Consider the following 14,319-nt stretch of genomic DNA (forward strand, 5'->3'; position numbering starts at 1 on the left):
TCAGTCTTGGAGACCAACATCCAGGAAAAATGTAGCAATACAAGTATAGCAAAGAGGGAAGAAACACTGACTCCTCTGTACTGGCTTTTAGAGCAAAACTGTGTCATGGTCCATTTCCAACCTGCTGACGTGTGCTCTCCTAAACCGTTAAAGCAAACACAGGTATTGATCCTGAATGGTCTCTAGGAGTGGAATAGTTACTAAGCTTTTACCTCTGGTTTTCTTGATGCTATTCTAAAAGCAAACCGAGCGTTATGCCGGATGGCTCGGCGTTGGCGTGCTGTCTGGAAATGCTGCTAGGGTACAGGGGTGCGGTGGCGGTGCTCGCACACCTCGACTCACAGTCTGCAGCAGGAGGCTAATTACACCCATTGGAGAATAAGGAACATTTGACATCCGTACAGCAAATACTCACTTGCATTAAGCAACTGGATTGTAAATTACCGTTTTTATTTCCAGTTTAAGAAATACCACAAAGGTTATACTGCTCCAGAAATGTGTTGCAAAACCAAGTTCTTGTTACTAGTAGTTTGTGCTCTGCCACTTTACCTAGAGGCTGACCCTTGTCCTGCACTGCTGCTTAGGAGATGGACTGAAGAGAGATGTTTATTCTGCTCCCATACCCGCTGAACTGTGGGCTGCTCCGAGAGCTGGCATGTTCCTCACTCACAGTTAGGAGGGACTGCGTGCCTGGCAGAGTGACTACGTGCTGCTCTACAGGGAAGGCAAAGCTCCACTTTCTGGGCTTGATTTATTTATGTATTTATGTATTTATTTATGTATTTATTTATTTAAAGCCTACATCCCCTATAGCGTTCACCCCAGTACGTGCCCCAGGAACCGAGCAGTGCAGGCACACTGGTGCTGTAAAGGCTAGCCCTTTCCTTACAGCCGACCGGCCACATCCATACAGCGTAACAACCCTTTCTCAGTCTTGGTCTCTTCTGAGCCCCATGTGGTCTCCCCAGGCTGCATCTTCTGTTCATTTGGGTTTTTTTCTTTTCAGCTGTTGCATGTGTGACTTGGAGCTACAGCTTCAAGGGGATTTTCTGAGGGGGAAGAGGAGGTAGGATGCCTTTTTGGAGAGTAAGCTAACATAGAGGGAGACAGCTGGCAGAGTCTTGCTCATGCTGTCTCTAGGGAGCAGGCCTGGAGCAAACCATGCTGAGGCTTCACCCAAAGGAGCTAGTTTCTCTCACTATCGATCCCAGAATTGAGCTTACCTAAGAGCACTGGTACCAATCCTGGGACCAGGATGTGAGGGTAAACTGTGGGGCCACATCGTTTGACCATATAGAGGTAGGGACTAGTTACATCAGGGATTAGATCGGCAGTGATCACTTACACACAAAGCTATAGGGGATGGCGTAGGGTGTTGGGAGGATGTCTTTGCAAGCACACACAAATCCCTGCCCGAGCTTTGCAGCCCAGATTTTTCCGAGCTGAGAGTCCTCAACCCATCTGCCTGGTACCCCCCCCTGCTCCCTTACACTGCGTGTGGGCTTTGCCGGGCTGATCACAGGCAGTTCTGCTGGAGGTTTCCTTTCGGCTGCCTTGCTGCCACTCCGCAGGATGGCCCAGAAGTCCCCTCCTCCACGGTGTCGCAGCTCAGACTGCAAAGCTTGTGTCAGGATAAACCAGAGATGGCTGAAAGCTGGGCAGCAAAATTTCTCCCTCAGTCTGAATTTGTGCTATCGTTATTGACATGCTGCTCTCAGTATGAGGGCCCAGATATGAGACAAAATCTCATGGTTACAATTAAAAAGGCTGTTGAAAACATGGAAGTCTGTTTCAGCAGAACCCGCCCCCCCCCAAACACCGAGCAGGCTTCTTGATTTTGCTTTGACTTCGGGCAGTGGCTCAGTTGTTTCTGTGTCACAAGGACACAGTCACTGGAGGGCTAATGCAGAGCAAAGCTCAGCACAGCAGGTCCAGTGCATCTTCTCTCCGTGCTGGCTCTGATTAGGATAGTGAAAGGGCGATATAGGACTGTGATTAGCTTACATGTTTAGTCGGTGTTTGGCTTTCAACCTCTCTGACTTTTGCAATGAGACCCCTACCCAGCAAGTGCAAGCTTTCAGACAACAGGATTTTTCTTTGTTCTTAACTGAATTTTCAGATCCCTTCAAAGTAGCTCAAGGGTGTGTACAAGTCGTACGCTCAAAAGCAGTGATCAAAGCTGTTTCGGTGATCAAGTATATCAGTATAACCTAAACCAAGGCTGATTAGCTTTAATTTCACAATACTTGTCCAGGCTGTGTACTGAAGAGAGGGAAGGAGCAGAGTTTTCGGAAACAAATGCATTTTGTTTCTTATTTTTGCAGTGGTCTGAGATACCAAGATAAGCACACCTCACTATTTCCAGATGTATATAAGAAAGCTTTCAGGACAAATGTTGCTAGGACTGGCCACTAGTTGGCATTATGGATACATCCCAGTAAACGGAGGTGGTGCAATAAAAACCTGGTAGGGCAGCGCTTGGGGAGCTGAAGCAACCTCTTCTGTGCTCGCCTCGCAGCCTTCTCCAGCTCTGGAGGTTGATGGGTTGTGCTGTGTTACAGGCTGGCCAAAGCAAGCTGAAACCACCTGGACACCACAGCACTGCAATGCCTTCCCAGCTGACTCCCCTTTTCCCCAGTTTGTTGCTGTCTGTACGGGCTGCGCCGGGTTTGCTGTCAGGAGAAGAGGTGACAAGTGCTTTTGGTCACCACCCTATATGGTGGAACTTTCTTAGGCTGAAGATACCTCATGGGGTTTGGGTCACCACAGATGTTACATAGTGTTTGGGGCAAAAAAACAGATGCCTAAGGTCTGCAGGATTAATAATTACAATTTGTAGATGTAGCAATAATTTACCAGTAACTTGCATGGAAGCACTTTGAGAGTACAAGGCTGCTGGGAGCCAACTCATCTTGTGCAACCGATGGGTGTGTGTATTTTTGAAAGAGCCTTTTGTTACAGAGCTTGGTGGAATTAAACTTGTCTTAATCTGCTTTGACTGGGAGTAGATTTATGCCAGAAGACCTGATAAATAAGATGTTGCTGATGAAACAAGTATGAGTTGAGGTATCAGAATGTTGCCCAAAGTGGATTTTGCTTGGTAAGATGAGAGCAAGTAGCAATTCAGCCTTTAGTAGAGTAGAAACTTTGGAATAGAGGAGAAAAAGACATTCCACACCCTCTTCAAGACAAAAACCTCATTAAATTGTTTTATAGAATAGTTTTCTTTCATACACAGAGACTAATCTTCAGTTAAATCCATTCCAAAATAAGTACTGAATAGCAAGGATAAAGGTGCTGTCTGTCCCTGCCTGCGTGTGGTTTAGGGACCTTCCATGACACAGTAGGACTACAATGAGAGAAATCCACTTTCGGTTTGAAGTCTACTTTTAATCTTGACATTTTTAAGGGAATTACACACAACTATGGTGCCAAATCTAATTTTCTGGATTACAGACTTCTCCGATTCATGTTACTGTTTTCACGTTAAAAGACAAGATCCATTTGCTGCCATAGTTGGAGACCCTCCTGGCTAGATTAAAACGACTCGCTTTCCTGGCTAGCTGGCAGGGATGCGAATGCGAGGGTTGGTCAGTCGGATCTGCTTTTGGAAAGCTGGGTTGTGTGTCCTCCCGTCAGCCACTGAGCGTGCAAAGAGCGTTCGGGGTCTAAAGGATCTCTGAGCAGCAAGCGCTTTTCGACGGGGAAACACTTAAACTGTCTACCTAAGGCTAAGGTATTGTAACTGAGATCTAAGGCTTGAACAACAACAGAGAACCATCTCCTTGCATGTTTAAAACATACGGCCTGATTTCACAAATCCTCACTTGCATAAAGACGTTCATTGAAATCAGTGAGAACACGTGCTTGGGAGATAGCTGCTGATTAGGGAGCAAGCGAATTTTTACCTTTATTAGGCAATGCTATTTCTGGAACTGCTTGGCATCTGATTTCATTTTATGGGTTACATTTGCAAATTTTACTGTGACTGCATAAATTCAATCTATGGCATAAAACAACAGTCTTTGGAATAGAAAACTGCCTAGCTAATTCCCAGTGAAACCCTTCCTTCACCTGGCAGTGAAATACTTGAATAATACAAAGTAATTCCCTCCTGCCTCCCTCATGGGCTGATTAATATAATTTCATGTTGCACCTGTCCCATGTTTTTTAATACAATTAAAACGTGTATAATAATCTAAATTATAGACCTCCAATTTGCATAATATACTTTAGAAATACTGTGTTGTTTTACTACGTATTTTTTGGGGCACCTGCGGTGCTAAAAACATCCTAATCACAACTTCACGTGGACAAAAATGCACGCTCGTATTTTAGAAGATGGTGACCTCGGTGGAAATGAGGAAAGCAGAAATATTTGTTTGAAAAGTAGGAATCTGGGAAGTCTCCCCTGTGAATATTGGTAATAACTCAGTAGCGTTGTTAACAGTAATCGCAGGCACACGGTTTCACCCACTTTTCGTTTCGGCATTGTATTGCTTACCCGCTTCTCCCTGCCGGCCTCAACCAAGAGGCTTTGACACCGCAGTATGGTGCAACCTAAATCCAAAATAACTTCTTTGTCTGCCCCCTGCCTACTACACGCTCCGACAGCAGAGGAAAAGAGATGACTCATCTCTGTTATGAGTAACCCCTCACGTTCCCCTTCTCTCTGAATGCTGCCCGCTTGATGCACACAACCAAAAAATCCCCGTACTCCCAAGCCTGTGTTCCCGGAGCCGAGGCCTGGCAGAAGCCGGGCGAACTCTCCCGCGCCGTCGCTCTTAGGGCGAGGGGTATGTGTGCGTGGGGACGCAAGCCTGCATCAGCAGCGGTGGGAGGCCGAGGGCGATGCTCGTGGTTTCCATCTCTGCAGCTGCACAAGAGGGTGGAAATTTGGGGTTGCATGCGTCGCGAGCGGGGGCTGCAAAAGCTGCGGGAGGCCTCCAGGGGCAGCCTCGGAGGACAGGGTGCGAGGTGGCATCCATCCCCATCCCCATCCCCATCCCCATCCCCATCCTCCCCACCCCCCCCAACCCCATCATCCCCATCCACCATCGCCATCGCCATCATCCCCATACCCACCCCGGAGGGGCCGCGGGGGCGCTGCCCGGTGCCCGGGCTGGGGGAGCGGGGCGATGCCGCCGGCCCCTCCCTTCCCCTGCCCCGCTCCCGGGCGGGGCGGGCACCGAGCCCCGCCCTCTTCGCCCCGCCCCGCCCCGTCGCCCCGCCCCGTCCCGGGCGCGGCCACCTCCCACCGCCTTTACGGGAAGCGCGGCCCCGCCCTGCCGCGGCTCCGCCCCCGCGGGGGGGCGGAGCCGCTATAACCGCCGCCGCCAGCGCCACCGTCCTTCACTCTCCGCCGCGCCGCCCGCCCAGCCCTGGCCGTGCCCGCGCCCGCGCCCGCTCCGCCGCCCGCCGCCCTCCTCCGCCGCCCACCGCCCCGCGGCACCGCCATGATTGTGGAGAGCAGCCGGGACGCGGCGCCCGATGGCGGCGACGGCGGCGCCCTCAGCAGCCCCATCAACCTCGCCTACTTCTACGGGGCCTCGCCCCACTCCAGCGAGGGCAGCTGCTCGCCGGCGCACTCCGCCCCGGGCTCGCCGGGCTCCGACTCGGACCTCTCGGTGAGCAGCCGCGGCGGCGGCCGGAGGGACCCCCGGGGCGGCGCTCGCCCCGCGCTGCAAGGTACGGCGTGCCCCGGAGGCGGTCCCGGCCCCCTGCGCCCGGCGGAGCGGCGGCGGGGGAGGGCGCGAAGCTGCGGTTCCCGCTCCGTCCCCGCCGGGCGAACCGCCGCGAAGCCGGTCGCGGACCCTTTTGGGCTTAAAAACCCCCGAAGCGGTGAAAAGCGGGAGCTCCGCGTCGGGCAGGAGCGTTTCGCCGGCGCAGCGTGCTCCGCGCCGGGGTATTTCCAGCCTCGCGGGAGCGGGCGGTCGGTCCCCGGGTGAGGAGGCAGCGGAGGAAGCCGCAGGCCTGTGAGATGGCGGAGGGGGTGCGGGGGGGCATCGCCTCGGCTCTTCTCTGCGAAACCGGGGATTTAGGTTGTTTTCCACAAGCGTTCCCGTTTTTATTTATTTTCTCTTTATTTTTTTAAGTGAAGACGGAGTCAGTGGCTTAAATTCGGGTTTTGTTTTCATGTCTCAACAGTTGAACAACACATGGGGGGGGGAAAGCAGCACAGAGGACCTTTCCAAGGGGTCCGTGTGAAGAACTCGGTGAAGGAGCTCCTGCTGCACTTCAGGAGCTGCAAACAGATGTCCTCGGGCTCTGCCACAGAGGAAGGCAAGGTAACCAGCATTTTTCAGCACTGACATAATTGCTTTTAATGGTTACTGAAGTTGGGGGGGGGGGGGGGGAGGCATGTGATAACGCTAGAAACGAGCTTGCTGCTTTATCTGATATGGATGGAGTCAGTGTTTTTCCTTTTCAATACGTAATGGAGGAACAGAGCTGGGAAGAAACTAGTGAGAAGGTTTACTGCGGGAGAAGGAGGCACTTAAAAATGTTCTTACTAAGCTTTATTTCCTAAACGGAGTTTGGATAAAGATATGTTTGTGTTATGAAACCACAGAAACTCCCTGTTAGCTCGAATGAGGTCAGTCATTGTAAGGGTTGGGGAATCTTTTCAGAAGAAAATCATTTGTCATGCTGTTGCGCTCCTCTGTGTGGAGCACGCAGTATAAAGGCAGACCCCTCTGGTCTGAAAAGATGGAAACAGAAAAAAATACAAGAAATTCTGGGAAGATTAAAGGAGGGTTTTTTTTTTTTTTAAAATAGTCTTTCTGAGTGTGTGTTTGCAAGCTTCCTAGATAAGTGTTGCCACAGGAAAATTTTTGCAGAGAAAAGTTCATGGCATTGAAGAAGTATAAAATCGGCTGGCTTATTTGTTTTAAAAAAAAAAAAATCCTCAGACCTCAGTAAGGAACAGTGTCTTTCTCTAGATTTTCTTGAGTTTTGTGGTATTGTAACAAATAGCTTAAAAAGCCTTAAGAAAAATGGTGGTTTTCATTTAAGTTCCATAAAAGTCTTTCCATTTTCTAACCTTAATTTAAAGCAATTAAATTAGGATTAGACAATCATGTACTAGAATTATTCTAAGGTATATTCTATGTTTATACAAGCAAGTCCCTGCTTCTTTCTTCTTGGTTTTGTTTTTGTCCTGAAATAACATTATATTAATGGAATAATTGGGTTTTTCTCAAAAGGCACAAGGAGGATTGGTGAACTACGAGCAGTACACAGGTAAAACCCCTTTTCTTTAAATACCCTGCAATAAGATTTTAAAAGTTGATTGTAAAAGTAACCTCCAAATGGATTCTAAATTCATTTTCTTTTCAGCAGAGCTGAAGAGCGTACTAGGTCACAGTGGCAAAAGAAAGGCTCCCGAGCTCCTTTCTGATGGACCTTCTTTCAAACGCCAAGCTAATGTTCACCCACACCTCCTGGTAAGTAATTTTTTCTGTGCCTTTATTTTTCAGTTTGCTTTGTGTAATCGGAAACTGCCAGATACAGTAATACTTCTTAACTTTCTGGGGCTTGTTTTGATTTTTCTTTTTTTTTCCTGACAGACACCACCCCAGACACCAACTTCTATGGATAACATGGAGGAGACTCATAAAAACGACCCAAAGCACGACAGCAATTCTGATCTGCTTCAGAACATTATAAACATCAAGAATGAGTCGAGCCCTGTTTCTCTGAGCACGGTGCAGGTTAGCTGGTTGCACACTGTCTCCAGTCACAGCTCGCCTAGTGAGCAGTACCAGGACAGCCCGGGAACACAGGCTTTTTCCCCATCCCAGAAGTACCAAGCCTTCCAAGATCACACCTCCCAGCATATGCTTGATCCGCCGCAGCATTACCAAATCCCTCCATCCCAGAACCAGGATTTGTCACAGAGCTATCCTTCGGATGCCTCCCTGGAGTACAGGCCGTTTGCTGCCAATGGCCAGTCTCCTGGCTACCAGCAGAATACCTTTGAGAGCCACGAACTGCAGTACTGCCCGTCGCAGAGCTTCTCCTCCCTCTTGAATGACTCTGAAGGCTCAGAGGGCATCTCCGCTCCCCTCCAGCCGCTGACCAGTGCCCACCCACAGGCTGATGTTGACCCCCATGCTCCGAACTTCAGCTTGCTTGCCAATAACATCTGTGGTAGTCCGGAGCGCAGCGTCTCTTTGGCTACTTTGAATGTCTCTCTACCTGACCAAAACATTGCCAGAAGCACGACGCAGCTGGGCAAGTCATTTTTTCAATGGCAAGTGGAACAGGAGGAAAACAAACTGTCTAACATCTCTCAAGACCAGTTCCTTGCAAAAGACTCGGATGGAGACACGTGAGTGCTGTGTATCTCTGTTTCTGACATGGAAGGTTGGGGAATGTTTCTGTTTGGGTTTTGGTGGACTGTGGGGTTGTAATGGAAGCAGTTCATTAGCAGTGTTTGTGTCACGAGTGCAGTAGTTTTGCTAATCGAGTGAAACGTGTAGTCTTGCTGATGGGCTGTGATGCACAGGGTTGCAACACACTGAGTAGATAAGGTGTTTGTGTTGTCTAATTTCAGGTACTTATCATTAGACTTTTATCTAGTAAATGGGGAGAAAAAGATTCTAATTTAGATGCTTTAAATTGCCCTGGGAAGAAGGTAGCTGTGTTCCTGTCTTAGTCACCCAGAGGAGGTCTGAAGCTGGCAGCATAACACTGCTGCCATGTTTGGATGTCTGTAATGACTTGAGCCCTGGTTTGTATGGTGGTGTAACTGTGTTTTCCCCTCTTTCCCGCAGCTTCCTTCACATTGCAGTTGCCCAGGGCCGACGAGCTCTCTCCTATGTTCTTGCACGGAAGATGGCTGCCCTGCACATGCTGGATATTAAAGAGCACAATGGCCAGGTGGGGTTCTCAAAATCTTTGCACCTGCTTTGTGCACCTGAGTGCTTCTGCATGTCTGGACCTTGAGGAAGATGTGGTGAAATGCTTATTTAATATTAACCCTGAGATTTAGCCTGCATACTAATATTAACCTTGAGCTATTAATACTTCTTGGGATCACCTTGAGCTGGTAAAACTATATGCTCTGCTTCATTTGTCCTGGCTTCCTGGTATTCATAATCGCTGCTTAAATAATACCAGGTAGTTAGGCTTTTTATTTGTTTTAGTTGCTCTTTCCTGTTAAAGATCAGATGACTAATAGTTTAAATTTTCTTCTCAATGTTTGCAGAGTGCTTTCCAGGTTGCTGTGGCTGCCAATCAGCATCTCATTGTGCAGGACTTGGTTAGCTTGGGGGCTCAAGTCAACACCACAGACTGCTGGGGTAGAACGCCGTTGCATGTTTGCGCTGAGAAGGGGCATGCCCAGGTCCTTCAGGTAAGAACCAGGCAGGCGTAGCTCTGCCCTGACTGTTAATGCTTATACTTCGTATTAGTTGTCTTGAGAAACTCTGAAAACACCACTCCTCCCTTTATCTTTCTCTCTTGTGTAGCCTTGTGAGTATGTCTCAGGGCTCTACAGTAATGGCTTAAATTGAGACTGGATTTCACATGAAGGTTCTCACCAACATTTTACAGTAATTCGGTGGAATCCTCTAGTCTACAAAACCATAAATAAGTCTCTTCTTAATGCCATTGTTTATTGCAACTTTGTTGCAGTAAGACTGTATACAAGCTTGAGGAAGCAATATGTGGTTTGGATAAGACCTAAATGCATACCTGTTCCCACTTTTGTAGGCAATCCAAAAGGGAGCCATGGGAAGCAATCAGTATGTGGACCTTGAGGCAACAAACTATGATGGTGAGTAGTTAAGAGTTTATAATTTACAGAGTTACTGGATGTTACAATGTTTTATGGCTGCTGTGGATGTTATCCTGGGCTGAGAAGCAATGAAATGGAGTATATCTTTGCCAGGTTGAAATTTACAATTGAAATTACATTACAATTGGCATATCTGTCAGATAAAAACATGGTTAGTCTGTGCCTGTCAGGACCTCTTCCCTCTTACATGGATTGCTGTGATTGGCATGGAGAGTGTAGGTGGTAATATGCTTTTTTAAAAAATGTGAGTGCCAGTGATACATTGGTGGATACAGAAGCCAGAATTTCTGACACCAGAGAGCTGTTTTAATTGAACCACTTCCCATATAATAGCTCTTTCTAAAGTACATTTTGTGTAAAAAAAAAAAAAAAAAAAAAAAAAAAAAGGGGGGGGGGGGTGGGTCAGAAATTGATTCTTTTATTATCTGCTGGCTGAGAGCTTATGGTAGGTTGCTACTTAACTCCTCTGGTGATGGACAACCCAAATCCCGAGCCATTCAAGAGCAATCACTGTCACTTACAAATGTGGAACCATCCCTGGGCTCGACAGGGAGAGAAGCTCCTTCATCCATCCTTCAAGCCAAGCAGCCAGTCAATACTTCTGTATTGCATTTGTTCATTAATGATTTTTTTTTTAATGTTAAGGTTTGACAGCGTTGCACTGTGCTGTTCTGGCCCATAATGCTGTGCTGCATGAACTGCAAAACAGTCAGCCACCTCACTCCCCTGAGGTCCAGGAGCTTCTGCTGAGAAACAAGAGCCTGGTAGAAACCATCAAGACTCTAATACAAATGGGAGCCTCTGTTGAAGCAAAAGTAAGTACAGCAGCTTTGTCTGAAGTGCCAGATCCAGAGAGAAGTTGGAAACAGAACATGTCCCTTTCTCCCATGCCACATCTCAGCTTTATTACAAAGGAAGTAGACTAATTTGAAAGCTTCCCTACAGCTTAATTTACCCAAGTGGAATGAGAATGTGGCGTTTTATTCAGAACAAGGTATTATCAATGCAAATGAACCATGGGGAAAGAGGGAGGTGACAGTCTAACTTCTGGATTAAGAATGATATGCTGGCTGCAGCTGGTTGTGTCTTAAAAGTAAGAATGTTTGGAGCACTCTGAGATATCTGTAGTAATAGGGTGCTGATGATACCTTGTTCTTGAACTGCAAATTTTAATTAAAAACTGCTTCCTTGTCCAATTTAGGTCTGTGCTGGGCCAGATCATTACTTGGTATAACATTTTGGCTATGTAAGCTTACTGCCAAATGAGATCTGGTCCATTGTTCATTAGATGTTCATATTAAAATACATATTCAGATTGACTTTCAGTGAATTGTAGTGCAAATGTGTTTGTTCAACACTCTGCAGTTACTCTGCTTTCTGTTTTATTTGTCTGCATGTTCACCCTGGATAGGTGAAGCACCTTCAGGGAAGACTAACAGTTTCTTTTTTGATAGGATCGCAAAAGTGGTCGCTCAGCTTTACATTTGGCAGCAGAAGAAGCAAACCTGGAGCTCATTCGTCTCTTCTTGGAGCTGCCCAACTGTCTGTCTTTTGTTAACGCAAAGGTATGATGATTTTTCTGGAATGCAGATACCATCCAGGATGTGCACATGTGTGGCACCGTGAGTGTCCTGAGGCTCATGCCCCTGCCTTTCCTTCATGGAGTTACTTTGTCTTCTCCAGGCTTACAACGGCAACACAGCACTTCACGTGGCTGCCAGCCTGCAGTATCGGGTGAGTCAGTTGGATGCTGTGCGCCTGCTAATGCGAAAGGGAGCTGATCCAAGTGCCAGAAACTTGGAGAATGAGCAGCCAGTTCATCTGGTTCCTGATGGCCTTGTAGGAGAACAGGTAAAAACCCAACCCTCTCCTCTGCTCCCATCTGTCCCCATCTACACAAAAGCCTTACTCCTCTCCAAAAGTTTTTTTTGGGTTTTGAGTTGCAGTTTTCAAGGAAAAGATTTAGCAAATGCCATTTTATTCAGGGATCTTTGGTTTTAATGTCAGGATCAGACAGAATATGCAAAGACCTGAAGCTATAGGTTTCACTTGTAGCTTTTCTTTTTTCCATCGCAAAAGCTATTTCCTGTCAGGCTAGGTTTTTTCTTTGTAACCTTGCAACATACTGGAGGTAATATCCCTTCTCTTGTTCATCTCGGTATGGGATGAGATCATGCTTTTATTGCTCTTGTCATAATTAATAATGGCAGTTCTTAGGCCTGAATAACAGATGAAGAAAATTCCTTTTTCCTAGGAGCTATACAAATACATGATGAAAAAGGTGACTCTTGACCTAAGAAGCTAGTAACTTAAGCAACTGAGTAATTCTGTTGCCTTTCATTGGTTCAAACGTTGTAAAATTGGAATAATTCTGGTGTAACTGAACTCGGAACGTAGGCTCAGATAAATGAGGATGCAGAACTGGGTCTAGGTTTTTTTCAGATTATGACTCACTTTAGGATGATGAATGCTAATGCTTTGTCTTTTTCTCTTCTCCAGATAAGACGTATCCTAAAAGGGAAGGCGATTCAGCAGAGAGTGTCGCCATTTTAAGCTCCGTGTTTCTTGGAGTTCAGCAACTCACACTCACTGTCAGTCAGGCAGTCCTAATGTATCTGTAAATAGACCATTTGCCTGGTGTGGGCAAATGTTAGTTGTTTCTATGAAACAAAAGTATTTTGTTCACTATTATATAGTGGGTTATATAAAAGTAAAAAAAAAAAAAAAAACAAAACCCACCAATTAAATTCCTCTGAGCAAATGGGAATGTTTCATTCCCAAGTATGTGGAACATTTGCCTGGATACCTGGATTTCATAGCTACGGCAAGACTTTTTTTTTTAAACAGCCATACAGATAACTTCTGGACAAGGACAATTCTACAGGAAATCTTTTTATTCAGAGAAGGCTGATAGATGTCAACATTGCAGAGTTTTGTGTTTTTAATAACACTTAAATATTAAGTGTGAGAGAAATCAAATATTTTTGAAGTTGAACATTTATTTATGCAACTTTGTAGCTTTCTTCCAGTATCTCATGCGGAATTGTATATAGTCACTGGCATTATTGTACAGCTGTATAGTTCTAAGAATCTATTGATTGCTTGGGGAATGAACTGAAGAAACAAGTTCCTTGACCTTGAACTTGCAAATTGCATATAGAGTTTTAATACTATACTGGTGCAAGTCAGGTGAATTTTGTTGTTTTGAAAGACTGAAGACTGAAAGTACAGTTAAGATAGATTGTCCCTAGCACTGATTTTTGCATGCTTTTGGAGTTGTTAATAAAACATGAAAAGCCATGCTTCTTCAGGGGACTCTATCAGTTTTTCTTGTACCCAGTAGAGGTTTTTCTTTTGACAGGACAATAGATTGAGGGAGAAAGATAATTTTTATAGTGTATATAACTTTGTTGTACTTTAAGGAATATGATCCTGATTCAGTGAAAGTATTTAGCATGTACTTAACTGTTGATGTGTGCTGAAATCTCTCCATGTTAATTATAATACTTCAATATGTGTAAGCCCCACTACTGTCAGTAGGACTTAAGCACATGCATAAGTAGTTTGCTGAATTGGGCTCTATTTAATTCTAGTCTTAGTGTTTTTCACCTCCTAAGCAGAGTTAGTCTGTTTATGGTTTTACCTTATAGGTATAGTGGCTAGCCAAGTAATATTTGAAGTTAACATTTTTCTATTTTTTAATAATTATGGGTATTAATGCAAAATATATACTGATGATGCTCTATACTTGTGTTCTGTTGGAAAAAACTTCTTCCTCACATCACTTTCTGAATGATCCATGCTGGGCTGTAATCCAGTAATATGTTCCTGTTTGGTCTCTGCTCTTAAACTGTTTTTGCATCACATGCAATTCTCTGCCATAACTGTTTAATTAGTCTGATTGTGCTGTTTTGACAAAGTATGTCTTGTAGACAAGCTAAGTGGAAAAAAATCTGATACGCGGAGGCCTAGTTGCTATGTATTTCTTGAAGGGTCTCATGTAACTTGTGTTTGAATAAACATGCTAATTAAATTTTGGTGGTTACTGTCTGTGATACAAATAATGATGAAATCAAGCTCGAGATAAAACTGATTTAGCATGGTAATACTGTGAGACTGGTGAAGGTCTGTTTAAGGATGAAATGAAGTCTTCCCATCCTGCTGTTTATGCTTTCTCTTCTTTGATACTGGTTTTGAAGCTGGTGCTTGGGTGTTTTGGGTCATACACCATGCAGTTGTATTGCCTGTGTATTTAGTAGATGTACCCCAAATAGAGTTAATAGTCACCAGGTTGTCCAAATTGCATGTTGTTACTTGAACACTGTCCCTCTATACTTGAAAGAATGATGGCAGTTCTGACAATGTCATGTTTTCCCCATGCCTTCCTTGCCTTGGTCCTCAATTCTTACAGCTCAGGTACAAGCAGTCACCTTACCACAGGTGAAGGTCTGAATGAGCAAATGAGGCTATACACATGGGGAAAGACTCTCCTTGTTTCACAAATAAAAAGATGGGCT

The 14,319-nt window shown here is 45.6% G+C and overlaps 1 protein-coding gene across 3 annotated transcripts; it reads left to right on the plus strand.

The window, feature by feature from the left end:
* The first annotated feature begins 5,444 nt into the window (after positions 1 to 5,444).
* On the plus strand, positions 5,445 to 13,835 carry NFKBIZ (NFKB inhibitor zeta). 3 transcript variants are annotated; one of them, XM_076350281.1, is made up of 12 exons: positions 5,445 to 5,688; positions 6,148 to 6,287; positions 7,206 to 7,242; positions 7,339 to 7,445; positions 7,569 to 8,332; positions 8,778 to 8,883; positions 9,212 to 9,358; positions 9,718 to 9,781; positions 10,448 to 10,617; positions 11,257 to 11,367; positions 11,486 to 11,653; positions 12,302 to 13,835. In XM_076350281.1, the coding sequence occupies exons 1-12, from the start codon at positions 5,457 to 5,459 to the stop codon at positions 12,353 to 12,355; spliced, it is 2,100 nt and encodes a 699-aa protein (XP_076206396.1). In that variant the 5' UTR covers positions 5,445 to 5,456; the 3' UTR covers positions 12,356 to 13,835. The 3 variants fall into 3 exon arrangements, with proteins under 3 accessions (XP_076206396.1, XP_076206405.1, XP_076206415.1); XM_076350290.1 differs by having other exon boundaries at positions 7,342 to 7,445; XM_076350300.1 differs by having other exon boundaries at positions 5,571 to 5,627.
* Positions 13,836 to 14,319: the final 484 nt, after the last annotated feature.

Source organism: Aptenodytes patagonicus, chromosome 1 (assembly GCF_965638725.1).
Source record: "Aptenodytes patagonicus chromosome 1, bAptPat1.pri.cur, whole genome shotgun sequence".
Classification (NCBI taxonomy): domain Eukaryota; kingdom Metazoa; phylum Chordata; class Aves; order Sphenisciformes; family Spheniscidae; genus Aptenodytes; species Aptenodytes patagonicus.